The sequence below is a fragment of the Rhinatrema bivittatum genome, chromosome 1 (assembly GCF_901001135.1).
Source record: "Rhinatrema bivittatum chromosome 1, aRhiBiv1.1, whole genome shotgun sequence".
NCBI classification, from domain to species: domain Eukaryota; kingdom Metazoa; phylum Chordata; class Amphibia; order Gymnophiona; family Rhinatrematidae; genus Rhinatrema; species Rhinatrema bivittatum.
The window spans coordinates 502,663,163-502,677,837 of NC_042615.1; the positions used below are offsets into that span (position 1 = coordinate 502,663,163).

The 14,675-nt window shown below is 50.8% G+C and overlaps 1 protein-coding gene across 3 annotated transcripts in view; it reads right to left on the bottom strand.

Annotated features, from left to right (window-relative positions):
* LOC115095885 (deoxyribonuclease-1-like) overlaps positions 1 to 14,675 on the bottom strand; it is a 98,779-nt gene that overhangs the window by 36,599 nt on the left and 47,505 nt on the right. For 2 of the 3 annotated variants that reach the window (XM_029610183.1, XM_029610192.1), the window contains 3 exons: positions 13,842 to 14,111; positions 1,661 to 1,852; positions 224 to 312 (listed from right to left, as the gene is read on the bottom strand). In XM_029610183.1, the coding sequence (XP_029466043.1) occupies positions 224 to 312; positions 1,661 to 1,807 (236 nt within the window). In that variant the 5' untranslated portion in view covers positions 1,808 to 1,852; positions 13,842 to 14,111. The remainder of the gene's footprint in view (positions 1 to 223; positions 313 to 1,660; positions 1,853 to 13,841; positions 14,112 to 14,675) is intronic. The other variant, XM_029610202.1, reaches the window with a different exon arrangement.

The following is a 14,675-nucleotide window of genomic DNA, read 5'->3' on the forward strand; positions in this document are numbered from 1 at the left end:
ACTCTTCCCTGAAACGCCTCTTTTATAACTGGCTAGATTTTAGCCTGGTATGTGGCTGAATATTACAAAATTTGCCATTTAAATGGATAAATGGCTTTGAATGTTGACCTATCTGCTACTAATCAGAGCAGGACTGGTGTGTGTGTGGGGGGGGGAGGGGGGGTGCATGCGCCTGTGATCTGATGTCTTGACTTCTTATTCCAGCCCCTGGCTCTCTTCCTACCTGTTCAGCTCTTTCACCAGTGCGGGGATGGCCTCTCCCTTGACATCCTGGACCTCCTGAAGGAGACAGATATCATAACGCAGCAGGATCTGTCCAAAAGAGATTGTAGGGAAAGGGTGTGAGCTGCAGCAGTCTTAGAAAGTTGTGATACACATCGACAGCTCACAACAGCATCCCCAGTTTATATCTCTAGAAAAACAAAATCATTCTACACAGCAATGCCTCGCTAAAGCATCCCCAGTACATCAAGTTGCAGTGGATATAAAGCCACGAGAAGAAGGCCCATCAAAACAGAAGGCATTTGGCAGTTCAAATATTTCTAGGAACCTTTTTTTGAGATTTATTTTTAATTATTTTTCCTGGAATTTATCAGGGTTTATTATGACAAGGACAAGAACAAAAACAGGAGAAAATCAGTGGAAAAAATGACTTCTTATTTTTCTGGGTAAATATTGGAGTACACAGTATTTTGGTAGATTTTTTTTTTTTATTTGATCTTTATTTTTGTCTGGTTTTTAGTTTAGGGGTTTTTCTTTTGGATTCTTTACTTTTCCTTTTGGTTTTCTCTCTTCTCTCTTTCCAGGCATGATCCCCACATTTTCCTCCTTTCTTTTCCCTCCCTCTAGGCATTACTTCCTCCTTTCAGCATGCTGGCCCTCTCTCTCTCAGCACACTTAGTGTCATAGGTGCCCTCATTTTTTTCCAGTCCTGATCATCTCTCATGCACCTCTCCCTGTTGTGCGTCCCGGCTGCATGGGTGCCGCGACCGGGCCTGCTCACCTGGCTTTACCCTCCACTAGCATGGGCTTGGCTGCTGCCACAAACCCCCGGCGTCCCCGTCTCTCACCGCGGCCTTCAACATCTCTGCAGGCCTCGCTGCGGAGCTCCCGTTGGGGCTCCATGTCTTTGGCCAGCTCGGCCCCACTCACAGGCTTTTTTTTCCACATTCCCTTTCTTAGTCTTTTACCAATTACTTTTACAAGGTCTCTTTTTTTCTGTTTCTTCTTTCTCCACCTGTCTTCTTCCCTTCCTCTATCAAACACACAGGCTCTCACTCGCACATGCTCTCACACATACACACACACAGGTTATCACTCACACACGCTCTCTCTTTCACCCATACACACACACACACAGGCTCTCACTCACACACGCTCTCTCTCTCACACATACACACACACAGGCTCCAACTCTCACACGCTCTCTCTCTCACACATACACAGGATCCCACTCTCACATGCTGTATCACTCTCTACAACACATACACAGGCTCTCACTCTCACAGAGCAGATGAAAAATAGTCAATCAACAATACCAATCTCTATATAACCTCTTAAATGAAATCTTAACCCCCCCAACCAAATAAGGTTTCTTGCTCTTGCCGTACCCCTCAGACACTGGCATGACCTCTCTGTTTCAGTAAGGCTCAGCTCTTACCTTTACCAGGATGCTCACCACGGTGCTCTTCGCAGCCTTTGCTTCCCCAAAGCGCTGTACGTTGAAGGCGCAGATGCGAAACGTGAAGGCCCAGCAGAGGAGTTGGAGGAAGAGTGTGGAGAGTGTCAGGAGGCGGAGGCCTCCCATGTCTCTGGCTCGGCGGGGTCACTGTGAGGTCTTGACATGCAGGTACTAATGACAGGGAGATACCCTAATGAAAACCAATTCCTTGTGTATGTATTCCTGATATGTGCACATCTAGGGGGGCCTTTTCAATAGGGCACCCAACAACAAAAGTACGTGTGAACTGTTGAGCTGTGCAAAAATCTCCACCAATCTTCATACCAAAGATACCCATGCACACTGTGTTTGCATACCGGCTTGTTATGCAGTTGACATGGTACATGTGCACTTGCATGATATTAAATGATGAAGTAAAGTAGCTGCATTAGCGGCTTGCTGGCTGCGCACCAGAATGTTCAAATATAAATGTATGTGCATTGTTTCCAACTGTGTCCCCAAAATGCCTCTTTTTAATGTGACTAAAAGTACGCAGGTTGTGAGAGCGACATGCATGCTTTCTGTTGACTCAAAATCCACTAACGTGGACTCGGGAAGTCTGCTCAACTCACACTACCTATTCTATGCACATAGATCCCATCTGTACACAGAATAGGTAGTGTGAGTACCCCTAACGCACATCCTCTTGATGTTTGCACTGCTGCTGTGCTTGCATTATACTAGAACAGGGCTTCCCTGGCCGGTCCCGGGGACCCCCACAACTTGTCGGGTTTTCAGGGTTTATAACATGACAGACTATGGGGTCCCTAGGACAGATATAGGAAGTCCTGCACTAAGGTATATTCATTTTCTGAAACAAACGCACAGTGTGATGGGGCACAGTGTCCGGCTCTCTGTGACACACAGTGGGGGAGGGGGTGTTTTATCGATATATTTATTTATCAGCTTATTTATTTATTTATTTATGTTTGACCCAGCAGTTTCCTCCTGCTTCCTTGGGTTTCTAGCTCATTTGGAACCAGGGCTGGGATTTGGTGCCCTGAGCTTTTATTCACAACTACCCCAGTGAATTTCCCTCCATTTTATGACCCCTTCCAGCTCACTTTATCCCCTGTCAATGCAGTGAGAGTCCTCAGCCGGGGGCCATGCACCTGAGCTCCTACCACAATCCTGCAATCCTGGGGCCTAAGTCTGGCCACTAGGATTCCCTCCCCCCAAGGGTGGTGAGGGTTGCCTCCGCAGTGTTCCCAGTCCCAGCTGACCTGGAGAGTGGCAGATGAAATGGGAATCAGCATGGCTTTACCCAAGGCAGGTCTTGCCTAACAAATCTGCTTCACTTTTTTGAAGGAGTTAATAAACATGTGGATAAAGGTGAACCGGTAGATGTAGTGTATTTGGATGTAGTCCCTCATGAGAGGCTTCTAGAAGAAGTAAAAAGTCATGGGATAGGAGGCGATGTCCTTTCGTGGATTACAAACTGGCTAAAAGACAGGAAACAGAGAGTAGGATTAAATGGACAATTTTCTCAGTGGAAAAGGGTAAACAGTGGGGTGCCTCAGGGATCTGTACTTGGACCGGTGCTTTTCAATATATTTATAAATGATCTGGAAAGAAATACGACGAGTGAGGTTATCAAATTTGCAGATGATACAAAATTGTTCAGAGTAGTTAAATCACAAGCAGATTGTGATAAATTGCAGGAAGATCTTCTGAGACTGGAAAATTGGGCATCCAAATGGCAGATGAAATTTAATGTGGATAAGTGCAAGGTGATGCATATAGGGAAAAATAACCCTTGCTGTAGTTACACGATGTTAGGTTCCATATTAGGAGCTACCACTCAAGAAAGAGATCTAGGCATCATAGTGGATAATACTTTAAAATCGTCGGCTAAATGTGCTGCAGCAGTCAAAAAAGCAAACAGAATGTTAGGAATTATTAAGAAGGGAATGGCTAATAAAACAGAAAATGTCATAATGCCTCTGTATCGCTCCATGGTGAGACCGCACCTTAAATACTGTCTACAATTCTGATCGCCGCATCTCAAAAAAGATATAGTTGCGATGGAGAAGGTACATAGAAGGGTGACCAAAATGATAAAGGGAATGGAACAGCTCCCCTATGAGGAAAGGCTGAAGAGGTTAGGGCTGTTCAGCTTGGAGAAGAGATGGTTGAGGGGGGATATGATAAAGATCTTTAAGATCATGAGAGGTCTTGAACGAGTAGATGTGAATTGGTTATTTACGCTTTCGTATAATAGAAGGACCAGGGGCATTCCATGAAGTTAGCAAGTAGCACATTTAAGACTAATTGGAGAAAATTCTTTTTCACGCAATGCACAATTAAGCTCTGGAATTTGTTGCCAAAGGATGTGGTTAGAGCAGTTAGTGTAGCTGGGTTCAAAAACGTTTTGGATAAGTTTTTGGAGGAGAACTCCATTAACTGCTATTAATCAAGTTTACTTAGGGAACAGCCACTGCTATTAATTGCATCAGTAGCATGGGATCTTCTTGGTGTTTGGGTAATTGCCAGGTTCTTGTGGCCTGGTTTTGGCCTCTGTTGGAAACAGGATGCTGGGCTTGATGGACCCTTGGTCTAACCTAGCATGGCAATTTCTTATGTTCTTATGTGATGCATATAGGGAAAAATAACCCTTGTTATAGGAACCTAACACAATGTTAGGTTCTGTCTTAGGAGTTACCACCTAGGAAAGAGATCTAGGCATCATAGTGGATAATACATTGAAATCATCAGCTCAGTGTACTGTGGCAGTCAAAAAAGCAAGCAGAATGTTAGGAATTATTAGAAAGGGAATGGTGAATAAAACAGAAAATGTCATAATGCCTTTGTATCGCTCCATGGTGAGACCGCACCTTGAGTACTGTGTGCAATTCTGGTAGCCACATCTCAAAAACGATATAGTTGCACTGGAGAAAGTGCAGAACAGGGCGACCAAAATGATAAAGGGGATGGAACGGCTCCCTTTTGAGGAAAGGCTGAAGAGGTTAGAACTGTTCAGTTTGGAGAAGAGACAACTGAAGGGGGATATGAGAGAGGTCTACAAAATCATGAAAGGACTTAAACAGGTTAATATAAATCAGTTATTTACTCTCTCAGATAATAGAAGGACTAGGGGGCACTTCATGAAGTCAGTAAGTAGCTCATTTAAAACAAATCAAAGAAAATTCTTTTTCACTCAGCGCATAGTTAAACTCTGGAATTCATTGTCAGAGGATGTGGTTATGGCAGTTAGAGTAACTGGGTTTAAAACAGGTTTGGATAAGTTCCTAGAAGAAAAATCCATAAACTGCTATTAATAAGCAATAATAGCTTGAGATCTAGTTAAAGTTTGGGTACTTGCCAGGTTCTTGTGGCCTGGATTGGCCACTGTTGGAAACAGGACGCTGGGCTTGATGGACCCTTGGTCTGACCCAGTATGGCATATCTTATGTTCTTATGTGGAACTTACCTGAGTTGTGCTCTTGCCCAGCCATTTGTCCAGATAGGGAAAAATGTGCACTCCTAGTTTGTAGAGGTACACCGCCATAGTGAGACATTTTGTAAAGACATATGGGGCTGATGCTAGGCCAAAGGCCATCAGGTAATACTGGAGGTGATGATCCCCTACTGCAAATTGGCAATATTTTCTGTGACCTGGAAATATTTCTATTTGGGTGAAAGCATCTTTCAGATTGAGAGAGCATGGCTAATCCACTTTTTTGAGAAAAGGAATCATGGTGCCCAGGGAAACCATCTTGAACTTCTCGTTTTCTAAATTTGCTCAAGGCCCTTAGATCTAGAATGCGATAGAGACCTCTTGTTTTCTTTGGAATCAGGAAATACTTTGAGTAAAATACTTGCCCTCTTTTCTCCGATTAGTATTAAATGTGCTACTTGCTAACTTCATGGAATGCCCCCTAGTCCTTCTATTATCTGAAAGTGTGCAAGGATCCCTCAGAGGGCCATACCAATCCTGCCCCAGGCCAAGGGTCCACCTCCAGCGCAACATCATCATTGTGTCACCCACCATCTCCCACTTCCTTTTAAATCCAGTAATAACCCATCTTGGATTTCCTCCGTGGAGGAAAGGCTACAGGAACGGCGCGGGGGCAGAGCAGGGACAACTCTCCACCCTAGGGTCAGGCCGGGGACCCGCGCCGAGGCACCGAGCACCCGGTCAGGGGTTTCCCCCGAAGCCACCACCATCTTTAGGCGTGAGGCCGCGCCTCCTTCACAGATTTAAAGGGACCTGATCCCTTTAACAAGCTTCACCTGTCCTTGATCAGCCTGAACAGGGGAAGTATAAAGGGAATATTCCTCTGCTCATTCTCTGACTTGGCAATTTCCTCCAACGCTGTCTAGTCTGCTAGCTTCGGTGAGTTCCTTGAGCTTCGGATCCTTGTTCCTGTTACATCTTGGTCTTCCCGGTTCCTGACTTCGGATTGGCTTACGAAGATTCTCTGGTGTGTGACTCGGATTGGCAAGCGGTGATTCTCTGGTGTGACTTCGGACTGGCAAGTGGTGGATCCCTCGGTGTGTGACCTCGGACTGGTAAGCGACGACTCTCTGGCACTTGACCTTGGACTCCTCCTGGACTCCGTCTCCAAGGGCCCGCCTAAGTCCCAGCGGTCCGGGTCCCTACGGGCTCCTCCCGGGGGGACCGCGGACTTCCAGGGCGAAGCTCCTGTCAGCCCTTGCACCGATACCGCGACCCCTCTGGGTCCACTTAAGTCCCAGCTGTCTGGGTCCCTATGGGCTTCTCCTGGGGGGGACCGCAGACTTCCAAGGGTGAAGTCACAGCTCCTCTTCTAGTCTCTCCATCTGCCTGCAGTCGCCTCCGTCTCCAGTGCCGAGGGTCAGCTGCTCTCCTCTTCTGTTCTGCCTCGCCACCCGACGAGAGAACCTACGGATCCTCCGCAAGGTATACCATCCTCTCATCGGCCCAAGGGTCCACAAGCCTGAGCATAACAACCCGCAGCAGGCAGAGGCATTCCCAGAGCAGGGTTGGGGAGGGAACTGCACTTACATGCATACTTTTGCGTTTTCAAAACCGTGTGTGAATTTTTCCCATCAAAAAAACTCTGCACACATGGCTAGAGTAAATGTGTAATGGTAGTTTAGATGGGGATATTTTCAAAGGGAAAGAATGCGCATCCTTTCCCTTTGAGAACTGGTGTAAACTCTGTGGGTAATTGCTTTAACACTGATGCTGGCTGGTGCAAGATTAACCCCAAAATGGAGAATTTTGGTAAAGCTGAATTGGAACTCAGATGCGTGAAAGGAGTTTTGTGTGTCAGTCAGCTGCATGGATGCCCTGTGGATTCTGAACAGCTTTAAACTGTGTGTATAATTTCATGACATGCTTCCCTTTGTGTGCCCGGATTGGGGTATTACGATTTAGAAAGGAAAATTAGTTTCTTACTTGATAATTTTCGTTCCTGTAGTACCAAGGATCAGTCCAGGACACCTGGGTTGTGACTCCGCACCAGTAGATGGAGACAGACTAAAACTTGTGGGCGGAGCATATATGCCCCTGTGCCAGTCACAGCCCCTCAGTCATACGTAATGTCAAAGTAGAAAAGCCATAAGGCAACCATAGCTAACCATACAAACTTGCTATTTAAACGGAAAAAAATTCCAACACCCCTACAGGAACTAGACTCTCCAACCGGGAGAACGAATAAACAAGGGGTCAGCGCACTGAAAACAATAAAGAGCGGACTCTCCGTTACCATAGCGCAGCACTGCGGGCGGGATCCTGGACTGATCCTTGGTACTACAGGAACGAAAATTATCAGGTAAGAAACTAATTTTCCTTTCCCTGTACGTACCAGGATCAGTCCAGGACACCTGGGATGTACCAGAGCCAACTTACCGAGGGTGGGAAGCAGAGAGTCCCGCTCGGAGTACCCTCTCTCCAAAACCCCCAGCTTCAGTAGCTTGAACATCCAACCGGTAATGTTTAATGAAGGTATGCAACGACTTCCAGGTAGCCGCCCTGCAAATCTCTTGAGGCGACACCTGAGAAGATTCCGCCCAAGACGCAGCGTGAGACCGCGTCGAATGAGCCCGAAGACCCACCGGCGGCGATTTTCCGCGCAGAATGTACGCGGAACCAATGGCTTCCTTGAGCCAACAGGCAATGGTTGTGCGGAACGCCGCAGAACCTTTCTTTGGACCCGAAGTCAACACAAACAGATGATCCGTCACCCGAAACGGGTTGGTGACCTCAAGATAGCGAAGAAGGGACCTCCGCACATCCAGCTTTCTCAAGTCTCTCGTTTTCGGGTCCGAAGACTCCCCAACCGCGAAAGCGGGAAGTTCAATCGATTGATTCAAATGGAAAGCAGACACGACCTTAGGAAGGAAGGAGGGAACCGTCCGCAAGGAAACCCCGGAATCGGAGATGCGCAAGAAGGGCTCCCTACAGGACAATGCCTGTAATTCCGAAACACGACGGGCAGACACAATCGCCACCAGGAACACAGTCTTTAACGTGAGATCCTTGAGCGTAGAGCTTTTCAGGGGCTCAAACGGCGCGGAACATAAGGCTGAGAGCACCCAGTTGAGGTTCCAAGACGGGCAAGGGAGGCGCAAAGGAGGACGGAGGTGTTTAGCCCCCCGAAGAAAACGGGAGATATCCGGGTGAAGAGCCAGAGAGACTCCCCGGACCTTACCTCGCAAACACCCAAGCGCCGCCACTTGAACCCTAAGGGAATTGCACGCTAAGCCTTTGGCGAGCCCCGCCTGGAGAAACGCCAAAATATCGGAAATAGAAGCGGAAGTGGGATCCAGACCCCGCTCCACGCACCATTCCTCAAAGACTACCCAGACCCGAACATAAGCTAGGGACGTAGACTGCTTTCTAGATCTCAGCAACGTAGCCACGACTGCATCAGAGTAGCCTTTTCTTTTCAACCGATACCTCTCAAAAGCCATGCCGCGAGACAGAAGTGATCCGCATCCTCCAAACAGACGGGGCCCTGCCGAAGAAGCCCCGCGAACCCCTGAAGCCGAAGGGGTGCGCCACCGACAACTGGACTAAGTCCGCAAACCAGGGACGGCGCGACCACTCCGGCGCCACCATGATCACGTTGGACGGGTGCAATTCTATGCGCCGCAGAATCTTGCCGATCATGGGCCACGGTGGGAACACATACAGAAGCACTCCCGCCGGCCAGGGGAGCACCAGCGCATCGACTCCCTCTGCGCCCCTTTCGCGACGTCGACTGTAAAATCTCGGAGCCTTTGCGTTGTGCCACGTGGCCATCAGATCCATGTGGGGCATTCCCCAAGTCTTGCAGATGAAGAGAAACGCCTCGTCCGCCAGCTCCCACTCTCCGGGATCCAGGCGGTGACGGCTGAGAAAATCCGCCTGAACGTTGTCGACTCCTGCGATGTGGGACGCAGCGAGATGGCTGAGATGCCGCTCTGCCCAGAGCATCAAGAGCCGCGCCTCCTCCGCCACTAGAGGACTTCTTGTCCCGCCCTGGCGATTGATGTAAGCCACGGTGGTAGCGTTGTCCGACAACACCCGGACCGCCTGTCCGCGTACTAGGGGTAGAAAAGCATGCAGCGCCAGAAGGACCGCTCTGGTCTCCAGCCGGTTGATAGACCACCGGGTCTGCGACTCCGACCACAGACCCTGAACAGACTTCCCTTGGCACACTGCCCCCCAGCCGGAAAGACTGGCATCCGTGGTCACCACCGTCCAGTCGGGCACCATAAGGGACATGCCACAGGAGAGATGTGTGGAATCCAGCCACCAGCTCGGGCTGGATCGCGCCTTCCCCTCGAGAGGTAGATGTAGATAGAACTCCTCTGAAACCGATTTCCAGCGGGAAAGCAATGAGGACTGCAGCGGCCGTAGATGAGCGAACGCCCAAGGGACTAACGCCAGCGTGGATGCCACAGATCCCAGAACCGTCAAGTAATCGCAGACTCGTGGCCGGTGTACTGACAGAAGACGTAGCACCTGAGACTGCAGTTTGCATATCCGATCCTGAGAGAGAACCACCTTGCCTCGCTTCGTGTCGAAAAGGGCTCCCAGATACTCCAAGGACTGAGAAGGTTCGAGATGACTCTTGTTGTAGTTGACCACCCAGCCCAGGGACTGCAAGAGCTGTAACACCCTGGCCACCGCCCGCCGACACAGACTCTGAGACTTCGCCCGGATCAGCCAATCGTCGAGGTAAGGGTGAACCAGCAGGCCTTCCCGCCGCAACTGCGCCGCTACGACCACCATCACTTTCGTGAACGTCCGAGGCGCTGTCGCCAGGCCGAACGGGAGCGCCCGGAACTGGAAGTGCCTGCCCAGAATGCAAAACCGCAGGAATCGCTGATACGCTGGTTGGATGCCCACATGAAGGTATGCTTCTGTGAGATCTAGGGACGCCAGGAATTCGCCGGGGCGCACTGACGCGATCACGGAACGAATGGTTTCCATCTTGAAATGAGGGACCTGAAGGCATCTGTTGACTCCCTTCAGATCCAGAATGGGGCGGAAAGAGCCGTCTTTCTTGGGGACTATGAAATAAATGGAGTAACGGCCCGTGCCGTGCTGATCGGCCGGAACCGGAGAGATGGTTCCCAAGCTTTCTAGTCTTTGGATGGTGTCTAGCACCGCCGCCTTCTTCTTGGGATCCTTGCAGGGTGAGACCAGAAATTTGTCCGCTGGGATGCGAGCAAAATCTAACTCGTAGCCGTGTCTTATGTCGAGGACCCACTGATCCGATGTCATGCTGGCCCATTCCTCGAGGAAGAAGGAGACACGCGCCCCCACGTTTGGAACAACGTGCCGAGGACGCGAGGAGGGATGGGCCGGCCGAACTTCATTGTGAAGGCTTGGACCCCGCACCCGACGGAGCCCCTCCTTGCCGGCCAAAACGTTTGCCTCGAAAGGACTGCTGCCACTGAGCGTTCCGCGAGGAGGACGGCCTATACGCGGGTCCAGAGGATCTTTGCGGTCTGGACTTCCTGGGCCCCCGGAACCGGGCTCTGCCTGAGAAGGAAGATCGCGGCCGGGCCCTATCCTCCGGCAGCATAAACGCCCGATTCTCACCCAGGGAAACCATCAAATCGTCTAACTCCTTGCCGAATAGCAATTTCCCCTTAAATGGCAATGCCCCGAGGTGAGCCTTGGAAGAGCCATCCGCTGCCCAGTTGCGCAGCCAAAGAAGATGCCGCGCCGACACCGCTGCCACCATGGAGCGAGCTGAGGTGTGCAAAAGATCATGGAGAGCATCAGCCCCATAGGCAATGGCCGCCTCCAACCTGTCTGCTTGAGAAGACTCCTCTGCAGAGAGACCCGCATTCGCCTGAAGGACTTGAGCCCAGCGCAGACTAGCCCGCATAGCAAAATTCGTGCAAATGGCGGCCCGCACTCCTAGGGCAGAAACCTCGAAAATCTTTTTGAGTTGAACCTCCAACTTCCAGTCTTGAATATCCCGGAGGGCTGTTGCTCCCGTGACCGGGATGGTAGACCTCTTCGTGACAGCGGACACCGCCGAATCCACCTTTGGAAGCCGGAGGAGCTCCAGCGCGTCCTCCGGCAAAGGATAAAGCTTGTCCATGGCCTTGCTGACCTTCAAACCCAACTCCGGAGTATCCCATTCCTTGAAGAGGATATCCGTGGATGAAAAATGAAAAGGAAAAGCGACCGCCGGCCCTGTGAGACCGAGCAGGACGGGATCCATATTTGCCTCCTGGCGGACCACCACCGGAGGGGCTTCAATCCCCAGCTCCTGGAGAATGGCCGGGATAAGCGGCAACAGTTCCTCCCTACGGAACAAACGCACCACCTTGGGGTCATCCCCGTCGACGGCCTGTGCTCCTTTCCCTGTACTGGGCTGCGCGGAGCCATCTGACGCTGCCTTCCCGGCCCCCGGCAGGGGCTCCTCAGAGGTCTCCGTGTCCGCCCTCGGCGGATTCTTCGGACTCCGAGACCTGCGGCACCCCTCGCGGAAGCCGCTTGCTCCGGTCCGCGCCCTGGGCGACCTTCGCCGTCCTCCTGGCCATCTTCTTCTTAGGCGGGGACCGGTGGACCCGTGCGCGCGAGGCGTCCCCCCGGCTGCGCTTGCTTCGCCTGTATCGGAGCACCTTGCGCAGCAAAAGTGCCAAATCCTCTGAGAACTCGCCCGAATCCGAGGAATCGTTTTCCGAAGTCCCCCGGGACCGAGGCCCCTCCGAGGGGCCCTCCTCCGCCGCACCCCGCTGTGGGGATAGCTCAGGGGGCAAGACCGAGGCCTCCACCGTCTCGCGCGAGACCACCCAACCAGTGGACAAAATGGCCGCCACTCCCGCGGAAATCGGGAAAGGATCAGAAGGCCTGTCAGGGGGCGGGGCGGGCCGGCCGCCCGCCCCCCCCCCCCCCCCTGTGACGGCGATCGAGCCACCCGGGAACGGGTCCCCCGAGGCGCCCCCGATGATCCCTCATCTCCCGGGACGCAGGCCGAACAAAGGCCGTCCCGGGAGAGACGCGCGCGCGCCGAGCCGCAGGCCCTGCACTGCGAGCCGCGCGGCATGACTAAAACCGCGGGAAAGAAAAGTACGCGCCGAAAAACAATGAGGGACGCTGAAAAAAATAGAAAAATCACCGCGGCAGAAAACAGCGACCTCCCCCCTGCCGACGGCGCCCCCCCTTCGAGCGGAACGGAGCGCAACGCCAGGAAACGGAGAGCCGACAGAAAATAAAATAAAACACTTTTTTTTTTTTCCCCACAGAAACAAACGCTGTCCCTGGTACTGAAGAGCCCTATGTCCTGCAGGGGTGAGTGAACCGGGCTCCCCGGTGTCACCCCTGACGCTGCTACTAGACCAGCCGGGTCCTTGACCCTAGCAGCGGCCTCAACCTGGGGAGGGTAGTCCCCTCAGGACCTCTCAACTCCCCAGGGAGGCAGGGCAACCGGGACTAAATTAACCAAAATTAAACAAACCCCAATTTGCAGAAAAAACCCCCCAAATAGGCCTAATAGAAAAATAAAAGCCAAAAGCGAACCTGACCACAAAACCAGAATCAGGCCCGACAGGGCTGTGACCGGACCTGCACCACCTACTGGAGACAGAGTAAGACTGAGGGGCTGTGACTGGCACAGGGGCATATATGCTCCGCCCACAAGTTTTAGTCTGTCTCCATCTACTGGTGCGGAGTCACAACCCAGGTGTCCTGGACTGATCCTGGTACGTACAGGGAACATGAAATGGAAACTTTTTAAATGCGACACTGTTTTACTTGTGTAATTCTGCACCGTGTACTGAAATGGAGAACTTTATGCGCATAAATATTAGACGAATATCTACCCAATTTCTCACATTAACTTGTGCATTTACTTGGCGTTTGAAAATCAAGGGAAGTTTTGCACTAAAAGGAAAGAATGAGACAGTATGGAAGAGAAATAACACCAGATTCTGGTGCTGGTCCGTATTGTTCCTGGTCAGATTACATTTCTGGCTCAGAGACAGGATACTACATATTTTGTTCCTCATCTGCTGTTTTCCCTCTTTCCCCCAGGATTATAAATAATTTGTCCTGTTCATTCTTTTCTAGGACATCTTGGATTTACTCTGTCAGTTTTGGGAAATGTGCATTTTAGATATCTTTTGTATTTTGCACAGCACAGGAGGAAATGCATTTCCGTTTCTATTTCTCCTCCAGTGTTGCACTGCTTCTTGGGGTTTCCAGCTCACCTTTTGGGCTGCATATTTCTGTTTCTGGTCACTTAGTCTGTATTTGATGAGGGTCTGTCTGTTTTCTGTGTGAGAGGGAGCAAGGTGAGGGATTCTGCTAGCGTGTGTAAAGATCTGTAGCAGTCCAGCTTACTGAATTTTCCAATCTGTATTTCCTGAAAGGTGCAGTGGAATTTTAGTACTCAGTGTACTATTTGCAGCGCTCCTTTTCCAGGTATCTGTCTTGCCCCCCCCCCTCCCCTCTCTTATCTTGTTGCTAGGATTTCAGTCAACATTTTAAGGTCTGAAAGTCTACACCAAACAATAAGACACCAAAGTTTGAAGAGTAAAGCCCAAACTGTGGAAGTCAAATACTTCTACCCTCTGATATTTGGAGGCTTTCACCATTTATCTTCTTCTATTTGGAAGTAAAACTATTCTCCAAAGCCCCCGCTGCTCTGAAAGAAATAAAAGAAGAAATGTAAAACAGACTTACGGCCTAGTTCTGCCACCAGCTGTCGGCCAGCGCTGCTGTGTGTGGTGGCAGGAAGTGAGACTGCTGGAAAAGAGGAAGATGGGCTCGGAAACCTCCTGGCGCTCGCTGTTCGTCACAGTTCCTCATTTAACAAACGCTGGATGGGCTTTGGACAAGTTTGACCACCGGCATCTTCTACCCTGTGCTCTGCTCCTGTTTCTTGTCCCAGAAGCACTCGACACACTTAGGCCCCGATTTACTAAGGCTTTTCTCACATTCTGTATCTGCGGGCTATAAAAGTTGAGAGAATTAGGGCCTTGAAAGGACCTCCATCTGCCAGAGAACCAGACCTCACTAAAACTAGAGAAGTCTGCTGCATTGCTCTAGCTGTGAACAAACCTTGTCTGTTCATCAGGTCCACACCCTCTGCCAGTTAACTAACTAACTAGCACAATAGTAATGAGGATAATATTTCTCCCTGACCCCCTGACTCATGCCTTGTGCTGCTCCTCTGCTCATTATCGCCTCCAAGCCATTTCCAGTCACCTCTCCTAGCACCCGACGCCTTCACTTCTCAGCTTAAAGAGCTGCTGGAAGCTGCCTCCAGGCACTCTCCCTCACCTGTGAACTGCATCATTGCCCCAGCCAGGCTGACTGCCCACTCTGCCCACTTCCAGCCACTGCTGCTCACCCTGCTGCCTGTGTGTGATCAGCACCCTGTGAGATTGCCTGTGATGGTTTAATCCTTGCCTGGGGGGGGGGGGGGGGCAAGGAGTAGGAGTATTGTGGTCATTTTGAGTTGGCTTCTGAGGAAGTAGGAGCCAGGTTCAGGAGCTGGTGGATTCTTTGCAGAAG